This window comes from Dendrobates tinctorius, unplaced genomic scaffold, assembly GCF_039654945.1.
Source record: "Dendrobates tinctorius isolate UK_male_01 unplaced genomic scaffold, ASM3965494v1 ptg000162l, whole genome shotgun sequence".
Lineage (NCBI taxonomy): Eukaryota > Metazoa > Chordata > Amphibia > Anura > Dendrobatidae > Dendrobates > Dendrobates tinctorius.
In genome coordinates this window covers 21,981,026-22,000,287 of record NW_027361829.1, presented here as the reverse complement: position 1 = coordinate 22,000,287, position 19,262 = coordinate 21,981,026, and the positions used below count along the sequence as shown (strand labels likewise).

General features: G+C 43.2%; 1 protein-coding gene and 1 long non-coding RNA gene across 2 annotated transcripts in view; one reads left to right on the top strand and one right to left on the bottom strand.

Annotated features, from left to right (window-relative positions):
- The window catches only part of ITGA9 (integrin subunit alpha 9), a 711,654-nt gene that overhangs the window by 223,930 nt on the left and 468,462 nt on the right, over positions 1-19,262 (top strand). Inside the window, exon 9 of the mRNA XM_073549890.1 lies at positions 18,838-18,975. Coding sequence (XP_073405991.1) covers positions 18,838-18,975 — 138 coding nt within the window. The remainder of the gene's footprint in view (positions 1-18,837; positions 18,976-19,262) is intronic.
- LOC141052657 (uncharacterized) overlaps positions 1-19,262 on the bottom strand; it is a 64,026-nt gene that overhangs the window by 35,743 nt on the left and 9,021 nt on the right. Inside the window, exon 2 of the long non-coding RNA XR_012220874.1 lies at positions 13,527-13,639. This is a non-coding gene — a long non-coding RNA (uncharacterized lncRNA). The remainder of the gene's footprint in view (positions 1-13,526; positions 13,640-19,262) is intronic.

Here is a 19,262-nt window from a genome sequence, read left to right as displayed (position 1 = left end):
TTTCACAGTCTTTTACTAGGCATTGCTCCTACCAGCCAGTTTCCTACTCCACACTGATGAGGGGCAATACCCCGAAACAGCTGTCTGTGGATGGATACCATGTTTTGGCATAGGTGGTTTCCTTCATTGGAGACTGCCCTTCCCGTGGTTGTTCCTTCCCGGGGAAAGACCTGGCTGGTCATTGCTTGCGTTGAGAAACATGTGATGGTGTCTCCGCGGCTTATGTTTTGCATATTTCCCATAAGGGATGGGGGCAGTGCTCTAGAATCACTGTGTTGAGAAACACGTGATGGTGTCTCCGCAGTGTTGGATGTTGATCTCCATGAGTTCATTCATCCTCCTTTTTCACAGTCTTTTACTAGGCATTGCTCCTACCAGCCAGTTTCCTACTCTACACTGATGAGGGGCAATACCCCGAAACAGCTGTCTGTGGATGGATACCATGTTTTGGCATAGGTGGTTTCCTTCATTGGGGACTGCCCTTCCCGTGGTTGTTCCTTCCCGGGGAAAGACCTGGCTGGTCATTGCTTGCGTTGAGAAACATGTGATGGTGTCTCCGCGGCTTACGTTTTGCATATTTCCCATAAGGGATGGGGGCAGTGCTCTAGAATCACTGCGTTGAGAAACACGTGATGGTGTCTCCGCAGTGTTGGATGTTGATCTCCATGAGTTCATTCATCCTCCTTTTTCACAGTCTTTTACTAGGCATTGCTCCTACCAGCCAGTTTCCTACTCCACACTGATGAGGGGCAATACCCCGAAACAGCTGTCTGTGGATGGATACCATGTTTTGGCATAGGTGGTTTCCTTCATTGGAGACTGCCCTTCCTGTGGTTGTTCTTTCCCGGGGAAAGACCTGGCTGGTCATTGCTTGCGTTGAGAAACATGTGATGGTGTCTCCGCGGCTTATGTTTTGCATATTTCCCATAAGGGATGGGGGCAGTGCTCTAGAATCACTGCGTTGAGAAACACGTGATGGTGTCTCCGCAGTGTTGGATGTTGATCTCCATGAGTTCATTCATCCTCCTTTTTCATTTTCCATAGCCTGGCACAACGCAGTATGGACGTGGTACAATTCACACTTGCATATTGGATACAGATGAAGGACCTCTGCACCCTTCTGTACGTTTTCTTAATTTTTCTTAAAGGGAATCTGTCACCCTTTTTTTTTGGCTTGCAGCTGCCGGCATGGACATCGGGGTCTTATCTACCTCATTCTGTAATGCCGTAGATAAGCCTCCGATGTAACCTCAAAGATAAGAAAAACACGTTATATTATACTCACTGGGGTGGACGATCCGGTCCGGTGGGTGTTGTGGTCCGGTCCGATGCCTCCCTTCTTCATGCGATGATGTCCTCTTCTCCCGTTCTGTAATGGCTGCGGCGCAGGCGCACTGCTCTGCCCTGTTGAGGGCAGAGCAGAATTCTGTAGTGCCCAGGCGCCGGACCTCTCCCGACGCCTGCGCACTGCAGGACTCTGCTCTGCCCTCAATAGGGCAGAGCAGTGCGCTTGCGCCGCAGCCATTACAGGACGGGAGAAGAGGACGTCATCGCATGAAGAAGGGAGGCGTCGGACCGGACCGCCCACCCCGGTGAGTATAATATAATGTGTTTTTCTTATCTTTCAGGTTACATCGGAGGCTTATCTACAGCATTACAGAATGCTGTAGATAAGCTCCTGAGGTCTATGCCAGCAGCTGCAAGCCAAAAAAAAGGGTGACAGATTCCCTTTAATGGCTACTAAGATGGTTAGAGGTGATGATGCTGTCGTCAGCATCCCTATTACTGTCATCTACATGCTGGAGCACAGTTTAAATAGTGTGTGTGAGCAGGTGGTGGTGGAGGTCCTGGGGGAAGAGGAGGAAGCAGAGGAGGATACCTTTAGGGTTAACAATATCTATAAGTTCAGGTCTGTCATCTCACAGAAGTTTGCCATTGGAGGAACAATTGAAGAAGGACCATGAAAAGGATCAGAGGTAAGAGGTGATGGACACTTAACAATTAGGAGATGAAGATGATAATGATTCCCTCTATGTTGTCCGTGGTTGTCAGGAGGGGATGGAGGACGAAAGCTTGAGTGTTATACCACCACCAACACACTGTGGAGTTGGACCTCATGAAAGAGACCGACCCATGAGTATCTTCTTGCAGCACTATCTGCAACATGATTGTTACCTGTATAGTTATGATTCCAAATAATGCTGACTACTGGGTTGACAGTGTGTTCCAACAACAATACAAAAGTAAATTTTGCCTGTTGCTTCCCCCCCTAGAAAGGGAGGCGCCCATGCTGCAGTATCAAAACATGCTGGAAGACAATCTTGACAGTGGTTTTCACAAACACAGCAGTGAGGTACACAGTTTGAATCGCAGTGATAGCCTTCCAACCACAGAAAGGTTCAGTTGTCAATGCAAAAACATTAGCAGTCTTGCAGCGCTGTAGTCCTGTGTTACAACCCCACCAAGGACAGCATCTGCAAAGTGTTTGTATGTTCTGCCTTTGTTTGCGAGGGTTTACTCCCAAAAATTATTTTTCTACCCACACTACAAAGACATACAGATAGTAAATTTAGATTGTGAGTCCCAATGATGACAGTGCCAGTAATGCCTGTAAAGCGAATGTTGAATTATTGGCGCTATATAAGTGATAAAACACACGAAAAAATTGAAAGTGGTGATCAGACACACTTAGGTGGCACACATAGCAGTTTCGTAGATTACTATTGTCAGAAAAATGTAAGGATAGTAGCACGGGTAGTTGACTCAAAGACAGTGGAGGACTGCCAGTTTCGGAGGCCTACTGCTACAGGCAACACACTTGAAGGAGACCCAACACGGAATCTACACATTTATAAAAATTAGTGTACGACACTAATAAAGTGGCATGAATTTAACCACAGTAGAAATAGTATAATAGGGACCGACAGGTCTTCCACTGCACCCAACCCAGCAGATGGACATGCAAGCAAGACTGTTCACATTTCCACAAATTATTGTTAATATCTCCAGCAGCAGCAACAGCAGGCATATAAACCCCACTAAAGATATCAGAGACTGCAATTACGCAAGAACAACGCAGCGCACTAAAAACTACAACATCCAGTAACAGACGTTGTCCATTGTGTTTGGATAGGACGTCACGTTGCTGGGTTACTAGTGCTTTCAGAAACATTAACATCTACCTCACATACACCTTGAACACCAAGTCTAATCCCCCTCCTCCACTACTTCGCTTTTTCATAGTCATGTTGCTCAGATAGTGTGCTAGGAGCACACTATTAGCAACTAAAAATAGATTTTTTACTCTGCAAAATCTCTGCACACAGCTGAATTTCAGCGGCACAAAATTAGAAGGTGAAATATGGTGTGATTAATCATGTTACTCTCAGCAGAAAGAATTGTTTCAGTGTCGATAGGCCTGTATGGCCAAGAAGTTCTGCTCTCAAAAATTAGTAACAGATTTTTTTTTTGGTGTGGATGTGTCCTGTATAACATTGACAAAAAATTTCAAAGTGAATGTCCCCTACTGTATGACATTAGTAACAGAAAACATTTTTTTGGCGGGAATGGAAACGTACAACAGGATCAATAACAGGGCAACTATGGGAAGTACAAGATCCAGGATCCAACCTAGAACTATTACTCATCTACCCACCACCAATTACCAGGGAGTGTGTGATGCTCGTCAGAAGACAGGTGTAACAGATGCGTGTCTCAACCTGCACTGCACCATAGCGATACAGCATATCTCTGTCAGCGCTTTGTTCCTCCTCCTGCTCTCCTCTCACAGCTCCCCATGAGCAACTTGCCTACTTTTCTACACGCTACTCTGAACCCACAGTGTCATTTTTTTGGAATATTAACAGGTTTTGCCATTGTCTGAAGAAGGTCCATGATAGTGACCAAAACGTAACAAATAGAATGTACACCGTGTGGATTATTAAGCTGTGAATAAAGCGAAACTATTTTTTCTGCATTTGGGAGTGCCAGATTTCTTTTTCTGTATTGAATTGGGACTGGTATCCTTTTCTGCGCACCCCACATCTGAATTCGCGGAGTGACGTGTCTTTTTTGTCATAATCTATTAGATAGGCTGAAAACAATTTCAAACTCAGATCTCGGTTGCTGTATCACGTTTGTAAAAAAAAATAATTTATTTTAATGTGCAACAGCTCTGCACACAGAACAATTTCAACGCCACTAAATGAAAAGGTTGGATATAGCGGGCTGGATCAAGTTTATCAACAGAAAAAAATAAATATTTTAATGTGCTTGAGGCCTGCAGACAGCTTCATATCACCATCACAAAATGACAATGTGGGATACGGCAGGCTGTATCACATTCAGCAACTGAAAAAAATTAGACCTTTTTTTAATGCTCGCTAGGTCTGCAGACAGGTTCATAACACTGCCACAACATGACAATGTGGGATATGGAAGGCTGTATCTCATTCAGCAAAAGAAAATATTCTAATTTTTTTTAATGCGCATTAGGTCTGCAGACAGGTTTATATCACCGCCACAGTGTGGGATACGGCGGGCTGTATTACATTCAGCAACAGAAAAAAATTAGAATTTTTTTTAATGTGCCTTAGGTCAGCAGACAGTTTCATATCACCAAAGCACTAAATGACAAGGTTGGATACAGCAGGCTATTTCACATTTCGCAACAGAAAAAATTAGATTTTTTTTAATGCGTGATAGGTCTTCAGACAAGTTCAGATCACTGCCACAACATGACAACGTGGGATACGGCAGCTGTTTCACATTTAACAACAGAAAAAATTAGATTTTTTTAAAATTCTTTCATGACCGGAGCTTTTTTCAGTTTTGCGGTTTCGTTTTTCGCTCCCCTTCTTTCCAGAGCCATAAGTTTTATATTTTTCCGTCAATATGACCATGTGAGGGCTTAATTTTTGCGGGATGAGTTGTACTTTTGAACGATAGCATTGGTTTTAGCATGTCTTGTACTCGAAAACGGGAAAAAAATTCCAAGTGCGGTGAAATTGCAAAAACAGTGCAATCCCACACTTGTTTTTTGTTTGGCTTTATTGCTATGTTCACTAAAACCTAAAACTGACCTGCCATTATGATTCTCCAGGTCATTATGAGTTCATAGAAACAAGATAAAATCGCGATCTTAATGGAGCGTGTAAAACCTAAAACTGACCTGCCATTATGATTCTCCAGGTCATTATGAGTTCATAGAAACAAGATAAAATCGCGATCTTAATGGAGCGTGTTGTGAACTCTTTTTCTCGGAGTTCTGAGCCGAAGCTCCCACTGCTCCCTCTGGTGGTTGCTGAGAGTAGTGGCGCTGGCCATGTGGATGGAAGTTCCCCACCTGACGACGATAATTGGAATCCTGGGATTACTGGCTGGGAGCATATAATTGAGCTGGCTGCTCTTGGAGGTTGCTGGTGATTTCCTCCATGTGCATTTGGAGCTCATTTGTCCCCTGCCTTATCTGCATGGTTCAGCTAAGTGATTTTTTGCTAATCCTTTGCATCTAATTTGGTTGTGTCTTTTTTTGCTTTCTGTTTTGCTGCTAGGGTTCAGCGTGCTCCCTGCTGGGGGCAGCGCTGGGCACTGCTTCATATGTTGCAGCTTGTTCAGTCCCATGTTATGTTAGTATCTTTTTGCTTGCTGCCAGTTTATACCAGAGTGCTGATCTAGCGGGGGTGAGATCGTGTGACCTCAGGTTTTTTGTATATCAGAAGTGTTGGACTTTTTCAGGGTTTTGTGCATGATTGCAGACAGTACCTTTTCTGTCCTGTCCTGTCTAGACAGCTTGGGCCCCACCGTTCGTTCAGTCTGTTCTCTAGCTGTGTTTGTGTCTCATCTTGTCTCACCGACAATATATGTTTGGGGGCTGTCTATTCCTTTGGGAATCTGCTCTGGGGCAGTTTAGATTTCATCTTTATGTCTTTAGGCTTAGTTAGTCCTTCGGCTGTGACAAAGCGTGGAGGGCATCGTAGAAACGCTCCACGGCTACTGCTAGTTGTGTGGATAGGATCAGGGGTCTGCAATCCGCTTAACTACCAACCTCTCTGGTCTTCTGGTGGCTTAGCCTGTTCCTGCTATCCTCCTCGGTGACCCATTCATAACAGGAGCGCTTCCCTGGACCAGAGCAACGGCAGGGAGGTGGAGAAGCGCTCCATTAAGACCGTGATTTTATCTTGTTTCCATTTCCCATCCCTCTTTTAGGGTGCACGGCTGGAGCTGCAGCGGATGGGACACTTCTACACTCTCTCCTTCAGGACCTTCCATCACATGATCTGCAGGACCTGCGGTCACGTGGGGCTTGACGCGCACGGCGGCTGCGCTTAGCCTTCACTCCACACCGGCCACAGCAGGCACTGCAGTTCACCAGCAACATCCTGCCTGCCTTGGCGTGCACCCCAGCTACTTACCTGCCACAGGACATACTGCAGCTGCTTGGGATCCGGAGTCTGCTACCCTGACATCTAAGCAATATTTACTTACACCCTCGCCATTCACCAGGGTTATGCAGGGACTCAAAGATTAGTAGTCATTTGGCTTTAAATCTGCTCCATCATCATATTGGTACCGCTCATGTGCGCCCCCTCACTTCTATTTTGCATTACGAGTTCATAGACGCCAAACTTGTCTAGGTTCTTTTTTATCTAAGGGGTGAAAAAAAAATTCCAAAGTTTGCTAACAAAAAAAATTGCGCAATTTTCTGAGACCTGTAGCGTTTCCATTTTTCATGATCTCAGGTTGGATGAGGGCTTATTTTTTGCACGCAAAGCTGACGTTTTTAATAATACCACTTTTGTTCAGATACGTTCTTTTGATCGCCCGTTACTGCAATTTAATGCAATGTTGCGGCGACCAAAAAAAGTAATTCTGAAGTTTTGACTTTTTTTGCTATGCCGTTTAGCGATCAGGTTAATTTTTTTTCATTGATAGATCAGGTGATTTAAACTTTTATATTTTTATTTTTTTATATTTTTAAAACTATTTCTTTTTACTTTTGGCATGCTTCAATAGCCTCCATTTGAGGCTAGAAGCTGCCATAGCTTGATCGGCTCTGCTACATAGAGGCAATGCTCAGATCGCCTCTATGTAGCAGAAAAACTACATTGCTATGAATGCCGACCACAGGGTGGTGCTCATAGCAGTCTGGTATCAGCAACCATAGAGGTCTCAAGGAGACCTCTGGTTGTTATGCCGACGAACCAATGACCCCGATCACGTGACAGGGGTCAACAGAGCGCGTATTTCCGGCTCGACGGCCGTAAGTGCGCGATAAATACTGCTGTAAGAGTTTCACAGCGGCATTTAACTAGTTAATAGGCGCAGGTGGATTGCGATTCCACCTGCGCCTATTGTGGGCACATGTCAGCTGTTCAAAACAGCTGACATGTCCTGGCTTTGATGCAGGCTCACCGCCAGAGCCCACATCAAAGCGGGGGTACTGCCATTGGACGTACTATCCCGTCCAATGTTAGTAAGGGGTTAATGCATGTTAGATCTGCAGACAGGTTCAGATCTACACCACAACATGACAATGTGAGATACGGCAGGCTGTTTCACATTTAGCAACAGAAAAAAATTATATTTTTTTTTAATGTGCCTTAGGTCTGCAGACAGGTTCATAGCACCACAGCACTGAATGACAAGGTGGGATACAGCAGGCTGTTTCACATTTAGCTATTGAAAAAATATTAATTGGAATGCTATACTCGTGTATGCAGCACAATAGAAGCAGTGCACAACACACTTGTAGGACATGTGCCCTGCTGGCTTTGTCTATGAACCTCAGTAATGTCGCCCCCCCAAAAAAAAATTCAGGAAGGTAAATTTTACAGCCACATTGGACACTATCTAGCCACACTATCTGACTGATATACAACCGCCTAACAAACTAGCTAAAATCTTGCTGTTAACAGTGCCAGCGTCAGGAGCAGCCTCTTTGCGCTGTTACAGTGTCAAAATGGTGCTAAAACAAGATGTCCGCTATTTATATGGCGAGGAACATGTGATTTCAGCAGCCAGTGACACAAGCCGTTGTGTCAGGACAATGTGGGCATTTCCTGCGCCCTGATTGGCCAGCCGCAATGTGCACACACAAAGTTAGGGGGAAAAAAATGACCACTGTGCTTACAAGAACGCTGCGCGTCTGAGCTCTGCAAACCCCCTCCCCTCATCAAACATGGGCCAAATGCTCATGATACACCACCATTATAATTGCTAAAGTGCTGAAAATATTTTTGTGGCGATGCAAATATTTTACCGTACTTTCTCCGAATGTTACCGATTTTTACCGATTTTATAAAATTTTGCTCAGGATTCTGATCACGAATACGAATGTGACATATTCGTGCCGAATTTATGTTTGGCAATCATTTTTCGAACAAATTCGCTCATCACTACTAATGAGTAGTAAATGTGTTCTGGGGCAAACTGAGCATTCACTAAGGGTTGATGTACTTAGACTGACTGGCGGCAATAAACAACCACCTATCAGTAAACTTTTAACACTCGCCAGTCATTTAATTGCCTATTTACACAGGCAGACTGCAGTAAAAGATCTACACTGAGCAATCTATAATAGATCTGTCGGTGACTGCTCAGTGCCCCTAGGATGCCATAGTTCTCAGCACTGGGAGTCCTATGTACATAGGATGCTGATCTTTTGCTGCACATAAGATCATTTCAAACAAGGTTTTCCTTGTTCATCGGGAGATCCACAGACTGTTTAGGCCTGTTTCACACATCCGTTTTTTGGCATACGCCATCCGTTTTTTGCATCCGTTTTTGTGTAAAAAAACGGATCCGTTTCCGTTTTACCGCAAACGGATCCATTTTTTTGACGGATCCGCGGTAACCTATAATGGAAGTCTATGGGACCAAAAAACGGATCCTCCAAAAAAATGGCGGATCCGTTTTTTAACGGAAAACGACGGATTTGGACGGATTTTAAAAAACGGAAGTGTGATCCAGGCCTTACACTGAAAGATTATCATGAAATGAGTGTTCTTAAAGGGAATATGTCACCCCATTTTAGCCCAATAAGCTGCGGCCACCGCCATCAGGGGCTTATCTACAGCATTCTGGAATGCTGTAGATAAGCCCCCGATGTAACCTGAAAGATAAGAAAAACAAGTTAGATTATACTCACCGAGGTGTGGGGGCGGGTGTGGTGGGTGTCGCGGTCCGGCCCGGCACCTCCCATCTTCATACGATGATGTCCTCCTCCTTGCTTCTCCCTCGGCTCCTGCGCAGGCGTACTTTTTCTGCCCTGTTGAGGGCAGAGTAAAGTACTGCAGTGCACAGGCGCCGGGAAAGGTTAGAGAGGTCCAGCGCCTGCGCACAGCAGTACTCTGCTCTGCCCTCAACAGGGCAGATAAGTATGCCTGCGCAGGAGCCGAGGGAGAAGCAAGGAGGAGGACATCATCGTATGAAGATAGGAGGCACCGGACTGCGACACCCACCACACTCGCCCCTGCCCTCCTGTGAGTATGTGAGTAGGAGGACTCCCAGACAGTGACTGGGCCAGTACCCAGGGGACCGCCATCAGGGTTCCTGAGGGAACAATACTGGGAGAACAGTAAAGGGAGAGACATGACTGGAGTTGTCAGGGCAATGGGGGCGGGGCGAGGATAAAAGGAGCAGGGGGCATGTGCAAGTGGCAGTTGGGAGAGAGTGTGACAGGAGGCAGGAAGCCGGGTGACTTGAGGAGACACGGACAGGGGCCTGTGAGGAGGATACTGCGCACTCAACGACAAGTGAGACGTGAGAGACTTTTACCGGAGGCCGATTCCCGCCCATGTTCACAGAGAGACACGCCCACCCTCCCCCGCCCTTGTGAGAAAGATCCCTTACCTCAGGTCGCGGCTGCGGCTACGCATAAAACAGCCACAGAGACTTGCACACTGCCCCCCTGCCTTCTCCCACCGCGACGATCCTGTCATCACCGGTCTCGGGACGCCACCTCGCCATAGGTGACATTAGAGGCCCTTGTCCCTGCTATGGAGGGACCCTTAGCAGAGGACAGCCACTGGACATTTAGGGGAACTGCGTCATTACCGCGCCCCACCAGCATCGTTTCTTCAGGGCCTGTTGCACCCCACCGGCATCGTTTCTTCAGGGCCTGTTGCGCCCCCACCGGCATCGTTTCTTAAGGGCCTGTTGCGCCCCACCGGCATCGTTGCTTCAGGGCCTGTTGCACCCCACCGGCATCGTTTCTTCAGGGCCTGTTGCGCCCCACTGGCATAGTTTCTTCAGGGCCTGTTGCGCCCCACTGGCATCGTTTCTTCAGGGCCTGTTGCGCCGCACTAGCATCGCTTCTTCAGGGCCTGTTACGCCCCACCAGCACCGTTTCTTCAGGACCTGTTGCGCCCCATCGGCACCGCTTCTTCAGGGCCTGTTGCGCCCCAAGTCTTCCCGGAATATCGAGGCGTCAAAACAGCCGCATCAACGATCTCAAAGCGGCCGCATCTGCGATCCCGAGTGACGCAAGGAAGGATAAGTGGACTATAGCAATAAGTACCATAGTTTGGCCATATTTCGGTCTTTGACACCCGGACTAGCCGGGTACTTCCCGCTGCTTAGAAAAGTATTGTTTATTTTATTGAGTCCCTGTGAGGACAGATTTGTGTTACCCCTTCTTCTGCCTGTTCAGCATAGCCCTAGTGGTGCCAGTTTATAAAAGTTAATTACACAAGTCATACCCTGTCTCGTGTCTCGTCACTACATCCTGAGAATCTGCTAGACCCTTCAAGTATAATCTAACTCTTTTTTCTTATCTTTCAGGTTACATCGGGGGATTATCTACAGCATTGCAGAATGCTGTAGATAAGCCCCTGATGGCTGTGGCCGCAGCTTATAGGACAAAAATGGTGTGACAGACTCCCTTTACTAGTTTTGCTGAAGACCCCTGTCACTGTCATCTCAGTCCGCCTGTGAAATTTCGCTATAGGCAGAGCTCCATAGTAAACAAACGTTTTCATTTTGTACTGCAATACTGTGTTATTACAATATATACTGTAAGCAATTAAATGATTGAAGGTTGACGTCACCTAAAAGAACTAAAAATAATCTAAAAAAAAAGAAAAAAGTTTTTAAAAATAAAAAAAAACAAGTTCAATTCAACCCCTCTTTCACCTCATAAAAATAAAGAAAAAAAAACATTTTTTGGAATTTTCACGTTCATAAAAGTCCGACATATTAAAATGTGGAATTAATTAACCCTTTTGGTAAATGCCGTAAAGAAAAAAAGTCAAAATGTCAGAATTGCGGGTTTTTTTGGTTACCTCCCTAAAAAAATGTAATAATTAATCAAAGAATCGTTTGTACACAAAATTGATATTGTTAAAAACATCAGCTCACTGTGCATAAAGCAAGCTCTCATGACAAACAGCAAAATAAAAATGTTAAAGGTTTGTGAAAATGATGACACTAAGCAAAAAAATTTTGAATGTTTTTTTCATCGATGTATATTTGGTATTGCTCGAATCAGATTGACCTAGACGATCATGCACAATGAATGCTGTGAATACAAAATCCCAGACACCAAACAATGGTGCAATTGCATTATTTTCACAATTTCTTCACACTATTTTTTTGAGATTTTAGTACATTACATGGTAAAGTAAAAACTAAAAGTTGCACAAAAAACAAGAGCATAGGCAGAGCTTAAGGCTGTGTGCACACGTTGCGTTTTTTTTTGCGTTTTCGCTGCGTTTTTCTGCTGCGGAATCGCCGCGAAAACGCAAAGAAAATGCATCCCATGTAATCCTATGGGATTCCGCAATGCTGTGCTAATGCTGTGGATTTTTCTGCTGCGGAATCGCTTAGCGGAAAAATACGCAACATGCTCATTCTTTTTGCAGAATCGCAGCGCTTCTGCACCCTTAGGATTGCATTGAAACGCTCACTTTACGCATGTGGCTATGCCCACCATGCGTAAAGTGAGCACTTCATGTGCGGATGGTACCCAGGGTCTGGAGGAGAGGACACTCTCCTCCAGGCCCTGGTTACCATAATCCTGTAAAAAATAGAATAAAAATAAAAAATAGAGATATAATCACCCTCCGGCGGCCCCCGAAGTCCTTCCCGCCTCTCACCATGCTCCTGGCATCTTCCGGTCCCAGTAATGCTTTGCACGAATGACCGCTGATGACATCGTGCTCAGGTCCTTCGCGCAAAACATTACTGGGACTGGAAGATGCCAGGAGAGCTGCAGAGCAGATCGGGGGCCGTCGTAAGGTGAGAATAACAATATTTTTAAAATAATTTTTAACATCCTATCTTTTACTATTGATGCTGCATAGGCAGTCACACTTGTCAAGCACTATGCTGGACAAGTGTGACCAACCTGTGTCACAAGTGTGACAAGTGCAAGTGTGAACTTAGCCTTAATAAGCACTGCTCACATCATAGTTTTATCCTCTTGATATATTGCAATCATTATATTATAATGCACTATGTATACATACAATTGCTCATTTGCATTTCTAACCATCTAATTATTCTCTTTTCTGTGCTCTATATAGAAACAGAAAGCTTCTTGTCCCTGCATAAATCATTCCCCTCTTCAACTCCTGACCCAGCTGCTCTCTCCTGCTCCTGCCAGGGACTTTTGCAGTGATTTATGAGTCATACAGGGAAATTAGACTTCCTGTTTCTACACAGAGTTAGTGATTCAGCTAGTCTGATTTTAATCTCGCGATGTCATAGACCTAATGGAAAAGAGATGAATTACCTGGGTAGAAAGGCTTAATGAGCAATTGTAAATACACAGTGCTATATAATATGATGACTGCAATATATTAAGAGGATAAAAAGTTAGGTGAGAGTGCCTTAAACTTATAAATTGCAGAGATATATTTTATATAAAAATACTTCTTTACGTATTTGCACTCTATATAACAAATCCAAGATTGCCATTGACAAGATTGGATAAAGACAACACTGTACTGCTCTTATTGGTGATGTGTAGTTAGTATCAGCCATTTAAATACAGTCTGTCACTCTTAACCCCAAGACCATCAGGTTCTTGAATTATGTTACAAGATCAATGTCACTAATATGTAATTGTGCTCATTGATCACTGTCAAGTGAACATTAACATGACTATGGGCAGTTAATCAATATGCTACAGGTAACCATTAAATAGATTAGTGAAGTGTCCTTGTGGAATTACTGAAGAATTTCTCCGGCACTGCTTTAATAGTAAATTGGTACTGACTGAATGTTAAAGCAAGTCTGTATTTGGTAATTAATATTGCTGTATTCTGTCAGCTGTGATCACTAAGTTCAGCAGCCAAATTGTACAAGTTGACTTTGGAACACTATATATGCTCTATTCATATACCAATATTTATAAAAAAAAACTGCATGTGTCTCAATAGAGATATAGAGATATCCAGACTGTATACACGACAGTATTGTAATAGAATTTTGTATTTCTATTTTTGCATTTCTATTACTTTTAGAATGAAGCTGAAAGAGAAAATGTATCTTTTGTGTAATAAGTATCTCTTTATAATACTTACTTAAATAGAATCTGTCATTAGGTTTTCGATTCCCCATCAAAGAGCAGCAAGATGTAGAGATCACTCTATTTGGTAGTCGGTAGCGTTCACACAGGCATGCAATGCGGTCTGGTCTAAAACAGGTGAAATTTATTATTTCCATAAGCTTCCAGATAAAGTGCATACAAAGCAGCCACTTCTGGGCACAAAAGCTATAACAGAACCAAAACAGAATATAAACAGTCCATATATAGCACAGGTTCATTTGTTTAGATGTTAGTCCTTCACTCACAGCCCCTGCCAGAGACTGAGCACATAAACAGGGTCATTCACCCTCCACACACAGATCATCATGGAGCAGTTCAGCTGCCCTTTTACCCCAGCATCACCTCCTGGATTGGAGGATGGGATTGACCAGTCCCGCCCAGCTGTTCCAATTGTTACTAAAATCTGGACCCAAATTTCGGGCCTCAAAAAACCCTTTCAGCACTATCCATGCTGGAGCTTGCTCTCTACTTTTTTTGAGATCACTAAGGCTAGGCACCTCGGTGACACAAACACTCCATTCAGGACTTGCCCAGCTGCGACCCTGTTTACAGTGATGTGCTGCTTACTATGAATATGGTGGATTACATGGCAGCAGGTTTACTAGTACTTTAGTCATATTCTCTTACTGATAAAACAGTGATTTTGTCAAAACTACAGCAAGCAGCCCAGTGACATATAACTGTAATCAGAGTCTCTGTCTCCAGGCTTGGACTGGCCCATAGGGTAACAGGGGAATCCCCCGGTGGGCCCATGTGCAAATCTATTCCCCCAACCTTACTGTATGGGCAGTAGGGTGACCGCAAAAAATCGATGTCGCAATTTTGTCTGTCTGGACCCCACAAAACGATTCCCCTTTCCAGATATTGAGATAGCCAAAATTTGAGCTCGATCAAATGATGTTAACCCGTGCCGCTCGTCGCTCAACGTTTGAAAAAATCCAAATTGAGGTATTTTAAGATTTAGGTATTTTGCATAGTCTGTTAGACTATAAAGAATGTGACAACAACATTGCAGAAATAGCCCTGACCAAATTTTCGAACCATTTGTGGTATTTGAATGCAGAGTTGGTGGGATTACCGTTTTTTGATCTGTGCTACTGAGCAATATATTAGCCATTAACAACTTTTCATTGTCTGTAATGGTGGGATCAAAAAACAATAATCCCACCAACTCTGCATTCAAATACCACAAATGGTTCGAAAATTTGGTCAGGGCTATTTCTGCAATGTTGTTGTCACATTCTTTATAGTCTAACAGACTATGCAAAATACCTAAATCTTAAAATACCTCAATTTGAATTTTTTCAAACTTTGAGCAACGAGCGGCACGGGTTAACGTCGTTTGATCGAGCTCAAATTTTGGCTATCTCAATATCTGGAAAGGGGAATCGTTTTGTGGGGTCCAGATGAACAAGATTCCGACATTTCCCCCCCCCCCATATGAGATCCGGTCACCCTAATGGGCAGTATTGGTGGTCTTAATTCACTTTATTCTCTCGGTACAGAAAAAAGCAGCATCTCATTCATTAACCAATCTACCCAGTTTATTATATAGGGATATGGGTAAATATGTGAACCAGGGTCATGTAATATTTGTTTACAGGTGAAAAGTGGGCCCCCCAAAGTCATTGTTATTGGTGGGCCCTTGGCACCCCAGTCCGACACTGTCTGTCTCTACATCATGCTGCTCTCAGATAAAGTGGCAAATTCCTGGTAACAGATTCCCTTTAAAGTTTTGCCTAACACCTGGCAGATGACTGTTAGAATTGTCAGTGCCCATAAATAGATGAACCTGTGTTTGTTAAAAAAACTTTCCCCAATCATTAGCCAATGTAAATATGGCAGCAATAAACCCTCAAATTATCAATTGCTAATTTGTCAGCTGACAGCATCTTGTATGCCTGCCTACATGTCTTTGTATTTTGGGCAGCACTTAGACCCCATTCAGTTTGCATCAACGACTGTAAAAGAGCTTTCAACAAGCAACAATCGACTTGACCATATAGGAGTAGCTCTATCTGTAATTTAGAAGTTTCTAGGGTTCAGTCATCATGCGTGAGAATAAAGAAAATATACAGGCATGTGAGTTCCAAAACTCTCCAAAGAAATCTGAAGAGTTTGTGTATTTATAGCCCTTATGAATAGAGGAGATCCATGTATAAACTTACACGGTTCTTAAATGATAGTGAATAGTAGAGTATAGAGTCCATCATAAGTAAAAACATTCCCTGTATCTAGCCAGCTTAATCACACTGCTCAACAGTTCTTTATTTCATTGTGTTCTCGTGACAATTGCCACAAACCCTATGAGATTTGCCAGGCCTGAAGGTGTTACCCTCTTCCTTATTCTTGACAGTTATATCGTTGACGGTTGTAAGCAGAAATCTCTTCCTATAAACCTATCTTTATTTGGAATCCAAAATCAATAAAGGCCGGGTTACATGGGCAGATTTCTGCCCTCAATGATGATGTAACTAAGTTGATCAGTGCTTGTTAAGGCTGTTTTTTCACATGCAAGTAACGACCATCAACAGCTAATTGCTCCCATGTTTACATGGGCCAGTGATTTGGAATGAACTTTCTACTGCATACTCATTTGACCATTGTTAGTCTTTGTCAAAGGGTCTTAAAGGATATGGACACCTTTAGGGAGCAATTTTTTTTACTTAAATGTATGTATTTTGTCTAAAATATATATTTTTTAATTAAACATTTTGAACTGGTTTCCTTTTATAATCCCTTCATTGCCCTCTATATTGCTGGCTTCACAAAGAAATAACTGAAAATCTGTCAGAGAGCTTGACAGGAAAATGTATAACTCTTTTCTTTGTTCTTCTGAGCCCCTCTCAGCTGATATATGACCCCATGGAAGTTTAGCTCCTCTTTGTAGTCATAAAACTGTAAAACAGATCACAATATTGAGGAAAATAAGAGACATAAACTCTCCTCTGAGAATGAGTATCAGGATCCTGTCAGCGCCAGCGAACTGCCATGGCTGAGCAGGGTGACTCACACTGCGGGAGGGCCCGGGGTCAGATGCAGTGGGGAAAGCTCAGGCAGACGGGACCTGGGACACTGAAAGTAGCTGGAAGCAAAAGGACCTACGATCACTTGACCACAGGGGGCAGGGCTTAGCATCCTGCTGCTGGAAATGAGTGTAGGATGCTTACTACAGGGATCCTGTAGTAGAGGAGAGGGGAACTCAGGTGAGACAAATGGGGGTCATACACAGAGAGGGCGGCACGGTTCCTGGACGGGCGAGCAGAGAATATTCAGAATGCAGGCAATGAGTCATACACGAAGATAGCAGCGCAGTACAGGAGAGACAGACAGAACTCGTAACAGGGACAGAACCGGATCAAAACCAAACAAGCATAAAGTAGCACAGACACACCAGGGTCACACACTCGGCCAAGGGTCAAAGTATAAGCGACGAGGAATGACCCCACAATGAGGGTATAAGAAGCCTCCCAGAATCCCAGAGTGAGGCCGTCCAGATTAACCTCTGAACTACCTAATCCCACAAACTAAGCAGATCATGACAATGAGCTCACAGACAGGTTCTCATATAAAGTCATGGCCGAAAGTTTTGATACTCTTGAAATTGTTTCAGAAAATTAAGTACCGTATTTCTTGCAGAAAATTGTAGCAGTTACACATGTTTTGTTGTACATACTGTATGTATATTGCCTTTGTGTGTTTTGAACAAGGCAAAAAAACCCTGAAAAAGCGAAAATAGGACATAATTTCACACAAACGCCCAAAAATGGGCATGACAAGATTGTTGGAATCTTTCACGAAAATTGTGAGTAAACAACTGTATGTGATGCTTTTTCAAACTTAATTGTGGCAAGTAACAGGTGTGGGCAATATGAAACTGAAACCAGATAAAAAGGGGAGAATTTGACTCAATCCTTGCATTGTGTGTCTGTGTGTGCCATACTAAGCATGGCGAACAGAAAGAGGAGAAAAGAACTGTCTGAGGACTTGAGAAACAAAACTGTTGAAAAAGACCAACATTCTCAAGATTAAAAGTTCATCTCCAGAGATCTCGATGTTCCCTTTTCCATAATCAAGAAGTTTACAACCCGTGGCACTGTAGCTAATCTCCCATGGACATGGACGGCAGAGAAAAAATTGATGAAAGGTTGCAAAGCAGTATAGTTCGAATATTTAAGTAGTACAGAGGACACATGTATTTAAGTAGTACAGCGCAAACCTCCTTCTAACAAATTATCATTTTTCGTGATGGATAAATGTCGGAACTCTAGGATGAATACCTTGATAAAGCGCACCCAAACTCTTTAATTCATCCACCTTTTTACACTCTAGTAGTAATTAGTACTAAGTTATACCATAGAGACCAGGTGTTGTCACCTCTGGTGATAAGACCTGTTGTTTTTCTTTAAGGCAGTGTTCCCCAACTCCAGTCCTCACGACCCACCAACAGGTCATATTTTGAGGATTTCCTTTTTATTGCATAGGTGATGAAATTATTGATTGAGCAGGTGATGAAATGATCACCTTTGCAATACTAAGGAAATTCTGAAAACTTGATCTGTCGGTGGGTCTTGAAGACTGGAGTTGAGAAAAGGGTATGTGCTAAGGGTATGTGCATAACAGTTTTTTCTCTTCTTGTTTATATTTTTAAATGTGTTTTTTTGTTTCCCGAAGCCGTTTTTAAATGAAGGGTTTGGAATTGTTTTTGTTTCCGAAAGCCTTTTTTACAGCTTTCTGATTGGACAGTGCCTAGTTTGGAGCAGATTCCATCAGGAGTTGCATCAAGAGGAGTGACAAGCAATTTATTTATTTCCCAACAGGCATTTATCAAAATCTGAAGCGGAAAACAAGGCTTAAAAGACTGAAGATAGGAACAGCAAAGTGTTTTTTTTTTTCAATAGAAATTAACAGGAAGAGCCTTTCAAGCGTTTTTGAAGCATTTTTCTGGCTTTTTTTTTAGCAGACACAGTCTGTGTGTACATATCCTAACAGATTCCTAACTAATAGTGATGAGTGAGCATGCTCGGATAAGGTGTTATCCGAGCAAGCTTGTGTCCTGATCAAGTGTTTTCGGCGTGCCTCACAAACAGGCAATCCCTGCATGTTTTGTGGCTGGCGGACAGCCGCGGCAACTTATAAATATTATCCACTAAGCTAAAATAGTTTAAAAAAAATAAAAAAGACAAACAAGCATGTTTTCTCTTATCTGTTATTAACCCTAAATGCAGAAAATCTTTACATGGGCAGAAATACTGAATGCTTTGTTGTGACTCAACTTGTTACAGATGGGCTCTTACTTTGGCTCCTCCTTATGTGCAGTTGACCTGAATGCTGACGGCCTATCAGACCTCCTGGTGGGGGCCCCCATGTATTCTGAGGTTAGAGACGAAGGACAAGTTACTGTGTACATCAACAGGGGAAATGTAAGTATGTCTTATAATGCAATGGTGTACTAAGCAAAGATTAAAAGATTAAATACATTTTTGCAAAATTTTAAAATATTGATCAAGATATTAAGCAATATCTATGTATATATCCCACTGAACCTTGTACCTAAGCAGTTCCACCTACAACTGCCATCAGGAGTGTAAAATAGCTTAGTGGAGAGCAATTAAAATACTAAGAAACTACTGCTGCGGTTCTTAGGCTTTTAAGGAAATATACAGAAAAAGAGATGTTGGTCTTTATCATAAAGCACAACTTTTTACTA